At 38.0% G+C, this 12,026-nt stretch overlaps 1 protein-coding gene across 2 annotated transcripts in view; it reads left to right on the forward strand.

Moving 5' to 3' along the window:
* LOC139741027 (alpha-catulin-like) overlaps positions 1-12,026 on the forward strand; it is a 144,427-nt gene that overhangs the window by 82,353 nt on the left and 50,048 nt on the right. For both annotated transcript variants that reach the window (XM_071651616.1, XM_071651617.1), the window contains exon 3: positions 9,129-9,304. In XM_071651616.1, coding sequence (XP_071507717.1) covers positions 9,129-9,304 — 176 coding nt within the window. The remainder of the gene's footprint in view (positions 1-9,128; positions 9,305-12,026) is intronic.

Raw genomic sequence — 12,026 nt, forward strand, 5'->3', positions numbered from 1 at the left:
ATGACAGCTTTCACGTTTTGATGATGACAATTCTACTTTCTGACACCAGTGGTACTTGTCTTTTTGGAGCACATTACTGAAGACATGCTTTTTTTTTTTCTTGATAGGTAACAGTAGTGCCCTTCTCATTACAAAAATTGTGAAATTTGGGTCGTGATTTTGGTTGCATCTTTTTTTATTTCGATAGCGTTCTCACTTTGAAAAGTGTCAAAACTTATTTGGGTCACAATTATTGGAGTAGAGCTAACCTAGGCATGTACATGAATGGTATGCTTACTATGTTATACTGTCAATTCAATATACCGCGCACACCATGGTTGGTAGAAATAGCAAGGTGTGACATGTGGGATATAAGATTGTGAAATTGTTGTACCATCACCATTCTCACTGTGCAAAGTTGCATCTATTTGCAAGAAATTGCCCAAAGTAGTGAAATTTGAGTTGTGACCCAAATCTCGCAAAATAATGCATTATTTGTTTTCACTGTACTAAAACATTTCAAAATTTGGGTCCTGATCCTGATCTCGACCGAAAATAACACGAGGAATCAGAGGAAAACTGATGTTTATTTATGAGGTGATCTCTAAGAAGAATAAATATACCTGTGACTTTCTTTTTTTCTCTTCTAAAATTACACGAAGGGAGCTGCGGGAAAAACAATTTTTCATCTGGTCAAACAAACACTTAAAAGTACTGTATGCCTACCTCTCTCTCTCTATTCTTCCTGTTCTCTCTCTATCTCTCTCTCCCCATCTCTCTCTCTCTCTCCCTATCTCTCATTCCATCTTTCTCTTGCATCTTGCTCACAAAAGAATACTTCAACAGAGTCGATGCTTTCTGTATGTGTGTCAAAGAGCTAAGATGTTGGATAACTCTTGGCTAAGTGCAGTATTCATTCTTGAGAGGAATGTCAATTTCATGGATCGGATGGTGTTTGCTTTTCCATTTTCAGAAATGCTCAGTGATTTCTCCCGACTTGGCTGTGCCCTGTCTGGCTGTATAGTGAAGATGGAATAAATGAATGAATGAAGGAAAACTGCAGGAGGCGTTTGACGAATGAGAATTTCGCTTTTATTGCATGCCTGCCCCCGAAGATTGAACAGCTGTAGACTTTGAGTAGGCTGAAGAACTTTCTTATTCATTTTTTTTCCTTTTTACTCACAACTTGGATATTGGCTGCCACATTTTTAGTTTCAGACAGTACCTCAAAATGCCAGAGAGAGAGAGAGTTTGTGGATGAGGCGGCTGCCGGAATACGGCGGAAATTGAATTCCTCTTTCATCCCTTCCATGTGTGGTGACACTCTGATGAGGATTTATTGATCAGTTGCCCCCCACGGTGGGACGCCTGGTGAACTGAAATTATCGACCTTTCAGCGAAGCATGCGTGAAGATGGCAGGTGATGCCAAATCAGCAGAAGTAAATAGCCTGAACAAATTGTCGCTCATTTCAGCCCGGCCACCGGAGAGCCGTTAGAAGGGATTTTGACTCCTGAGATTAGGTTTTTCTTTCTTGAAGGTCTGTGGCTATTTTGGAAGAGAATGGGCAAAAATGGACTCTCTACCTTTATTGAGTTTCATCCCCGCAAAGTGCGCTTTCAGTTTTTCCCCCTCAAGGCACAGAAGTATTTGACTAATCAGATACTGATGACACAATCATTTCACTGCTAGTGATTTGATTTCAGTAGATTGTTAGCCGTAACTGAATCATGTATATTCTTCTTATAGCTCCTAACTTGCTAATGTGTGTAGGTATATTGTGACTCAAGCTAATAAAAGTTTTTTTCATTTTTTCACTTTGTCATGCTAAACAATTGAAGATGAAACCATAAACTAAGCTTATTTTATAGAATTGTCTCAGTGCAGTGTAATCAGCAATGATAATTGGTAGATATCTTAGTTTTCCCAACTAAAGATGTTGCCAGAAGTGTTGCGTTTACTTCGATAGTGTGCCATCTGATGTCCCAATGAGCACATAATGTACATTTCTTTTAAAGAAACTACTGTAAAATTGGAAATTTTCACGGTGTTGAAATTTTCGCTCATTTTGCGCAACCAGAAGCTAGCGCGAAAATAAAAGCACGTGAATATGTTTGCTGCCCATATGTTCCGATAGTTGATGTCTTGACTCCGCGGAATTAAAAACATGCGAAACTCTTCTTGCCTGGCAGGGCACGAAAAATTAGTTGCGTGAAAATATTCACGTTTACAGTAATCATGGGATGTCAGAAACTTCTCTATGCATTGCCATCCCTTATCACAGCAACAAAGAGATGTTGAAATGTTCTTTGTTCGTCCGCCCATCTTCTTGTCTCGTCTAACCTGTTCATCTTCTTGTCTTGATCGTGTGTCCATCTGTTTGTCCAAGATAGAACGGGACCCTGAACTTGGATAAAATTGGCAAAAACACATCTGTGAGAGGCAACGATCAAATTAGAATATGGCTGACAAAGCAGTGTGGCAGTGACCTTTGCAAATTATTTAAAACTTTGTACAAAAGGACTTCCTGATAGAAACACATGCAGTGTAAGTGAAAAACATATATATATATATATATATATATATATATATATATATATATTTTTTTTTTTTTTTTTTTTTTAAATCTATATTCAATGAGATGAGATAATACCATTTTTTCCCAATCAGCTCTTTACCAATTTGATGTAACAAAATAAGCAAACCTGTGAGCCATCAAACAAATAAAGAAACAAACACAGAAACAAACAGACAAAGAAAGAAAGAAAGAAAGAAAGAAACAAACCAGTAAGATCAGAGATTGTATATCGGTCACCATTGTAACCTGATTCTTATGAAACCTCCGGACAAAGGGAAATAAGTTATTCATTGCAAATTAAAGTGTTTGTGTCCGGCTATTTTGGTTGCACTGATGACATTTGCTGGAATTGCAAATTACACTTTTGTCCTTTCTGGCAAGTAGGTCAGCCTGGCAGTTAACTGTCAAAAGCACTCTATCTGTGGTGAGATACAAACTGTCGATAGATACAAAGAAAGATAATAGAGGAGAAAGATATATCTTATGTATCAATAAGAGAAAGATTGCACATGCAAAAGAAGGAAACAGATCTACGAAAATGGATACGAGGGGGACGTATTGTAGATTCTAACTCAACATCACAGCCACATCTCTCGTGCAAGTTTTGCTGGCAATATACATATTTATTGTACATAATACAGTATGTGTATGTATATTATATTATATCATATATCCCAATACATTGTTATATTCTAGTTATTATCATAGAGGGATTAAGTTAGAGAAAGAGAGAGAGAGAGAGAGAGGAGGGGGAAAGGAAACAGATGCCAAAGTATACCATATTACACTCATATTACAATCATCCGATATCTTACCCGAGTTAAAATGCAGTTCGAGGAGGTTGCTTAACCGCAGTCATTTTCCAAGTGGCGGCAGGCTTTGAAAGCAGCCAGACTATACGTAATCCAATCATGCTAGCTTAATTTAGGATAATCAAATATACCAAGCAAACATCTAAAAAAGGAACTTATTTCAGGAAGTAGATCAGGAAATGTTAAGATGAGAAAATCAAGTTACAGCTTAATAATCTATTTCACAGATGTGATTATGAGCCTTTTTGTATGACTGGTGTTGCAGCGGAGTTTATACCTAGAAGTTTTGTGTATCTCAAATAACAAGGGAATTCCAAAAGGATTTTTTAAAATTATCATAGAGATGATACTACCATGGATCATGTTTAATATTGCAAGGGTATGGAACACAAATTTTTGCCCAATTTTTCTTCACAATCAACATGCACATTTACATGTAATTTGCTAAAGGTACACTGCGTGTTGATATGCACAGCATGATCAAAGTGCCATTCATGGGACTTGTACTGAAAGGGTGAGTAGCATCACCTCAAGTTCTGTTGACTGAAACCCCACCATTCGTCCAAAATATTTGGGGCCTTACCAGTTTTAAAGGGTTTGTACAGTTCTGGTTGAGGTGAAGATTTAGCTTTTAATGTTTTGTGAGATATTCAGAAACCACTTTATGAGATGTCAAAGAGCATGCGGTTCTAATGGGTATCAAAAGTTTATTCGATGAAAATCGGTTTTGAAATGGCTGAGATATCCAAAAACAAGGTGAAACAAAGAGATACTAATAAAGTTGGGGCATGTCGCCTTTTATTATTAGCACTTTTTTTTGGATATCTCAGCCATTTGAAAACCAATTTTCATCAAATAAACGTTGAATCCTTCTAAAAATTACATGCTCTTTCATATTTCATAAGAAACTTTTCATTATCTCACTTAGGAATGTTCAAAACATGAATCCCTACCTCAACCAGTACTGTACAGTCCCTTTAAAATACTTTTTCTCATTAATAACAACACTAATGATAGTAATTATAACAATGCTCTAAAAATGAAATGGTAAATTCAACATTTTAAATGTTTTCACTCCTCGAACCTTTTGTAAATGTTAAATTTAGGCTCTCAAAATGTTGAACTTGCCATTTCATCTTTTATTCTTTAAGTGTACACTCTAAAAATGAAATCTTTTAATCCATCATTTTGAGTGTCAACATTCAAAATGTTGGATTTTCCATTTCATTTTTTAGAGTGTTGTATTTACTAGCATTCAAGACAGTACATGTTTCCCATTCCCATAGTCAACTGCATGTGCCACGGAACAATACAAAATATTGATCGGATGTGAGATATGAATAAAGCGTGTGCTGATGGGCTCGCAAACTCTTTTATTATACACTATAAGGGCACCTGGATGGGGTCAGTGAAAGTAAAAATTTAGTGAGTTCAGCCTTGATGGCTATGTACATCTTCATACAAGTTTTATAGCGAAACAAGCGCACTACTGTACATTTGAAAAAATAAATAAATTAGACAAAAACACACACAGTTTTGATACAGAAAGAAAAAAAGAAAGAAAAGATATTGATAGAAGAATCTGTAATTTTTCAAATCCAGTGTCATTTTTATCTTTTTATCTAGGTGCCAATCATATCCCATAGAACATTGGAGCTTGATACACCTCTCTTACATAGATATTGTAATACAGAGTAAATTCATTTGCAAAAATAGTACTAGGCCTTTAAAATAGCGTGTTTGTTGTTTTTCGGGGTGGGATGGGGAACATGAATGTTCTCTTTGCGAGGGGTCTTAACCGCCATCATTCACGTATGTTGTGTGACCGAGAAGCAAAGAATCCGACACCAAAGCTCTCTCTGTGATCCCTTAAGCTCTCAGGGATATCGGTATCGTGGCCACTAAAGCCACCTGATCTCTCCTGCACGACATGTTGTGCAAAATTAACATGAGCCGCATTCCCACCACCCTCTTTAATTTTGTTTCCCCAACGAAAAAGAAGAAAAAAAAAAATTCTTAAATGATCCCGTAAGATGTGCAACATAGCTATGCATGATATGCCCAGGTGGTCACTTTCACCTTCATGATCAACCACACAGAAGTTTCATAGTATGATAATGATAAGATTCAAATGTGAAAGGGGTTTCCAATCCTACACACATAATGAAAAGCAGTGTGTTCCTTTTCAGTCTGATCCTGCTAGCTAAGAGCAGCTCAAGTTGCAAATATGAAGAGGGCATTTTGTTCTGCACTCACAGTGGACTGCTTCTGTATGACATTACCCCACTAGGATGTTCTTATGTTGCAAATGTGAACGGGGATTCGTGGCACACTCCTTGAACACTTCATGAGGCATAAGCCTACTGGGATGTCCCTCTGTGAAGGGTGGTAGTACACCTCATGAGTAATAGAATACTAGTCTGACTGTTAAACTTACTCTTCATTATTATATTCACCAATTGATACACATTATTAGATCATTTACTAGATAAAATCTATTTTGTACACAAATCTTTAAATCAACTGTCGATTGATCAAGATAATTTCTTCTTGTGAACTCATTTTGTAAAGGAGTGTGGTGGATTCTATTAAGAATATACAGGTATTTTAGAATCTTATGTGGGCAGGTTAATTCTGGTTGTGTCAGATTGATCATTATGTTTGATTCTGTCAGTGTTCCACCAGTTCTAATGAAGAAGAAGAAAAAAAGAATCTCACACTAATAAGATTACTTTACAGCTTATTATTTTTTTTTTAGTTCACTAGCACCCATTTAGTTAGGAATGATACAGAAAATATGATATCTAAAAAGCCCTGAAGGTACAAAGGTTGATGGCTTCTTATTGATGCACTTGTGGGTAAGTGCTCTGAATAAGGTTTATCTTGCTTGAGTAACCCTTATTTATTTTTATTAATCTGAATGTGGTATCTGCTTTTACACTTATATGCCAAACCATATGTTCTGGATAATCCAGCATTGGCAGGCCCCGTGTCTCAAATGTGAAAGGGGTCTTTTTGTTGTCGTTTTTTAATGCTAGGGGTTACTTAGTGTGGCACTTTTGAAGGCTTATGTATGTTGGATGCTGAGAAACAGGTGACAGCTGTGCATTCATCACATTTTTGTCTGCTTCAAGTATGTTCAACTTCCATACTTGGCATTCCTTAACATTTTTTTTTTTGGATCCTGTGTATTCATTGCACTTGAAAAGAGAGTGTACAATGGAAAACATTCTACAGTGGGTCTTGTCCATGATTGTAAGAAAGTGCTGAAATAGAATATGTCTAAAAATAGGCATAACTACTATATGTGCATTTCTAGATGTATTTCTGTTTTTAAAGGGAGAGAGGTACTCTCAGAGGACAAATGCTTAAAAAAACAACAACTCTAGGAACAAGAAAAAAGAAGAAAAACAAACAAACAAACAAACAACATGACAGCCAGACAGCTGTATGATGGATTCAAGACCCAGATTACAAACAAGTCTACCCTTAGCTGAGCTAAAGATTGTTGTAGGCCTACGTAAATGCAAGTACTGTATACGCCGAATATTTCGCGAGGTTTTTTATTTTCGCGAATTTCGGAAGTCAGGTGCTATTCGCGAAAATAAAGACACACGAAAATATTGACTCTGATCCCGATGTGGATGTGACGTATGCATGTACATTTTTCTGTTCAGTACAGGATTCCACGATCGCGAATTTAACCACTCGCGAAATCGTTGGGAATTCCTAATTCGTGAAAATTTAGACTCGCGAAATATATGGTGTATACAGTAATACAAGAACAATTGAACAAACAAAAGCCAGTCTGTTGTAATTGTGCTACTGAGATCAGCTGTTTTCTAGTTTGTAAATCTACATTTTCTGTCATGTTTATCTTTCGTTCCTATCGACCTGGCTTCAGGCTTTAACAAAGAAGTCATGGGGTATTTCCCTGGTATCTTTTCAAACATTTCTGTGTATATGTCTATTAAACATATTTAGCATTCTGATATATTGTGTTAGTGTTTGTCCCGCTGTTTATTTCACTCCTGTATGTGTTTATACAGCTGTATGCTTTGTTGTTGTTATTGTTGCTGTCTGCTTGTCGACATTAAGATGTATAGGTGAGAGCCAAGTGATGTTCCATCATGGTAATAGATTGCATTAATTGAGTAGATTACTGAAGCAGATGGGTGGCAAACTGGAATCATGTCCAAATTTTCCCACCCGCTTTGTGACAAATTACGGACTGGAAACTGTGACAGTGGCAGCTACTCAGTCTAATTGCTCCTCAGATGCACTGCCCAGGTTGTGATGCGATCAAATAGATGTTTGTTTGTTTGTTTGTTTTTTCCCAGTATTAAAGTGTTACTCTAGTGTCAACAGTTTGGAGAGGCTTAATTTGTTTGTAATGTTCTGCAGAATTTGTGAGTGGGGGAGAAATTTGCATCACTCTCATTGTGAAGGATCTTCCTCAATGCTCTATTTGCATCCTGTTGTCATGACAACATTATGCCTATCACACCTCGAAATCAAAATGTAAGAGTTAGCAAGTTTAGAGGACATGTGAAGATTATTTTGTAAAAAAGAGGTTACCTGCATAAAAGAAAAGATGAGAAAAGAGTGGAACCCCTCACCAATACATGTACTTGAGGTCACCTTTATCATGCATGAAAATGTCACATCAGGATGAAATTCATTACTGAAGAAGATCTATAAATGCAGGTTTACTCTCCTGATTTTGCCGGTTTAATGTTGAGCTTTACAACCCAAAAATGTTGAACATGCCCTGAGTGTTTATTTTTGTGGAATGTTTGTGTATATATCAGACCAAAATAGGACCTGTAATGATTGCGCTCACAGCTGACGGAGTAACTAACCTCTTGTGTTCGCAGAAAGAGGAAGTTAATTTGAGTGTGATTGATTAAATTCTTGGATTTGCTCCATCCTGAAATCAAGGGGGGACAGAGCAGGAGCAGCGTCAAAAGTAGTAATTACCAAGCTATTTCTGACCTTCCAATCCACCTCATCTCACCTGCTAATGACTCTGGAGACAGATCAGTTGCTAGGCAACAGTGATGGGATGAGCAAAGGACCACAGGAGGTGTAAGGTCTCCAGTGGGAGGGATGGTTGCTTTGTCATTTGGCATTGGGTCCTAGTTGATGTCAGTTTAAAGAGAAATCTCCCTCGGTTGATGTTTGTTTAATTAAGGGGAAAACTCCAAGTGTGAGCAATGAAACTGGGGAGTTCAGACATACAGTGTACATTCTTAAATACATGAAAGATTTTGCAGTACCGAATTACTGTCTCCTGTGTTACAACACGTGAACAGAATCATGACAAAATAGGCATCGTGTGATGGTTTTTAATTCCTCTGGAGGATATTAATACTTAATTCAAGGTGGTATTTCGAAAAGACCACTTCAGAAAACAGAATCTGTATGCATAAAAGTATATACTGTAGGAAAATGATAATCAAGAACAAATAATTGTGAATGGACTAATTTAAAGTGAAACTTTCTTGTATAGAAATATAAAATCTTTTAAAGATGAAAAATCCTTGGTTGTACTTGTGCAATATTTCACAAATAGCATGTACTAATCTTTGACATTTTCCTGCTGTACGACTTTTTAGGGTGTAACGGCACAATGTTTAGTGACTTAACCTTTCATTTTTGTTGAGATATTGTGACCTCTACTACTTATATAAATGTAGTCTAGACAATGCCCTTACACTTTATTTCTTCTGTCTATATCTTTGTTCTTCGTCCACTCAGGAAGTAATATAGCAAAGTTGACCGATGTGACGTACGATGCTTCCGGGCAGATGACCTCGCCGGCAGACAAGAGTAACATGGTTCGGGCGGCCCGGGGTCTTCTGTCAGCCATCACCAGGGTGCTTCTACTGGCGGACAAGATCGTCATAAAGCAGATATCGCAGGCCAGGAACAGGGCAAGTACAAAATCCCCGCAACCAAGATTAAAGAGGTTCATCACCAAATGGCGTGTGGCAGTGCAGGAAAGCGGAGAGTTATTCTTGTCAGCTTTGTTTGGAGTTGACGTCCGACAGCTCATGCGCGGTTGAGAAGCATGAGAGCCCCCAGGAATGACACCCTTGATTAGACCGATAGGATCCAAAAAATCTCTGCAAGTCACTTTTAGTGATGGTCAGTGATCAGTAGTCCAGTATAATCAATGATGACACACAGGAATGAAAGTGTGGGGCCTGTATGAAGAAGTGCCTATATTCTTCTTTTTCTTTCATTCTGAAGTCAAGCTAATTCAGCTTCTCTGTTGTCTTTGAAATTGGGAGTTTTAAAATAAAAGGGAGTTGTGAAAATTGAATTTATTGATTATTACAGAGTTTGTGGCTATGTTATAGGAAAGGCAGCCAACCTAATGCTACTCTTCTCCTGGGGAATGCATAGAATTTGATTATTACATTTGGTATCTTAATAAGTATTTGGCTAGCTTTACGGTTCCTGGCATCAGAGTATGCTTTTCATTTTAACTCCAAGTGATACGAGTGGTGAACTTTGTTTCTCAAGACCTGATATTATGAAAAACTTACCGACCAAGCAGTTATGAGAAATTCCATGTTAATGAATTTGTTTTCTTGCTGCACAGACTAGGTATTGTTGCATGATTTTACTACTTTCATGGGATACTTTGAGAGCAAACTTGGGGGATATCTCGACTGACTAGCGGGAAGGAAGTATGCTGAAAATTTGAATAGAATATTAGGTTATGTCAATTATACATCCCGCTCGTATAAAGAATGTGGTGCACGGAAGACGCAAAGCACATACGCCCCTTCCTCTGTAGCCACAACATTGCGGTATATCCATGGAAACATGTCGGTCGTGTTTGCGCCATAATTGCATCAGATTCTAGGTGCGACATATAACGCAGACCTTGCATCGAGAACCCTGTTTGCATACCGTCTGTCTGCCGGACGTCATCGAAGATGGACAATATCCCCAATGACCGTCTGGGAGGAACCGGCAAAGGAATATTCCTCTGGTGTCTTTGTCAAAACATGGCCAGAGACGTGGGTACCATTTTACGTCAAGACACACTTTTGGTTTGATCTTTGCATGTGTTTCCATGGTAACTGCATACCAGGCAACATACTGCTCTTTTTGGCTATTAGTGTGGCTTTTTCCCTTTTGCCGATGTCCCTTTCAGTGTTGAATGCCAAGTCAAAGTGAATCCATAATTAAAGTCTTCAGCTGCTTTTGTTAAAAATACAGGATTAAATGTTTGATATGAATTCCAAAAATACTGATAACAACACAAGAAATACATGAGGAACATCTAGTAGTAATGCTAAGTGATTAAACTGAGTGATACAGTATGAAATCAGTTTCCTACCTACGTTGAACCTGCCCCCAATCATAGAATTTTACATTATGTCACTTCTGTACAGGGAAGGCTGTTATCCATAATGCTAGTCTAAAGCCTGAGTGTCCTACATAGCAACAAATATTGCATTCAATCAGGCCTCAGTGTTTCGGAATGTAGTAGGCAGGTAACTACATGTAGTAAACTCAAAAGCTTGTTGTTAGGCCAGAATCAGATAATACTCATCCATCAAGAGGCCTGTTGCAACATACATTGTAAGAAGGCCTTCCGAAAGTTGCTCTCATGAATTTTATTAACCCCTGTCCAGCACACTTGCACCAATTCTGTGACATTCGTTCTCTTGTGAAGTTTTTCCTGTCTGCTGTACTACAAAAAGGTGTATCAGCATTGGACAAGGTTTCAGTAAAATGGCCTAAGCTATGAATAATACTCCAAAAGAAGTCCTGGATAATCTACACGTAGGACAACATAACCCTCGTTACATCTACATTAATTTTCCATTCACAATTGAGGAAGGTACTCTCTTATGTAGTCTCTGGAGGTTGTGCCAAGTTTCGACTAGATGTGAACGGGATTTTGCATGTTCTGGATTCCAGCCTGTTAGATTGGCAAGGAGGGGGTATGGGAGGGGTAAGGGAGGGGTAGGGGAAGAGCAGCTCTGATGATGTTGATGAATTTGCCCCAGATTTACCGATGTTGATACAAGCTGGGGAACTCCCAGTAGCATATGTTTTGATTGTATGTTGCCCTGGCCCAATTTACCGTATGTCGTCAATGGTGGCCATCATAGCCAAGGCTATTTTGGGCGAAATTTAAAGAACATCAGCACGCTGCATGTGTGTGATAAGACTCAGGGGAGGCTTTGTTGGCTTGTCAGCCCTAATGTTGTCATGTCGTATCATTTTATGATGAAACCTTGGATCATTTGAAAGCCCCATTTCCTACTTTGATGAGGGAAAGGTAGGTTATTATAGACCCTGCATTAAAGATCACAAAACCCACAAAAAATTAATACAGGTCGATTTTCCACGAGGCTGTATTCTATGTGTATGGTGGATATAGTCCATGTTCAGTTTATTGGGATTTTCTGAAAAAAGATGACCTTTATACAATGGATATCTGGGGCTAAATGGTAATAGCTGTTCGACAGTAGCTGTTCGACAGTTCGACCTCGATTATCCGGCCTCCTTTTATCCAGAAATCTCTATTATCCAGATGCGTTCATGCAGTGAAGGACTTTTTTTTTCATCCAAAAATTGAGAAAAAACAGACAGTGAGTGACTTTAAACTCAATTAAAATTTCTACAAAA

This window comes from Diadema antillarum, unplaced genomic scaffold (genome assembly GCF_040938485.1).
Source record: "Diadema antillarum isolate AM-2024a unplaced genomic scaffold, OU_Dant_1.0 seq00000898_RagTag, whole genome shotgun sequence".
NCBI lineage: Eukaryota > Metazoa > Echinodermata > Echinoidea > Diadematoida > Diadematidae > Diadema > Diadema antillarum.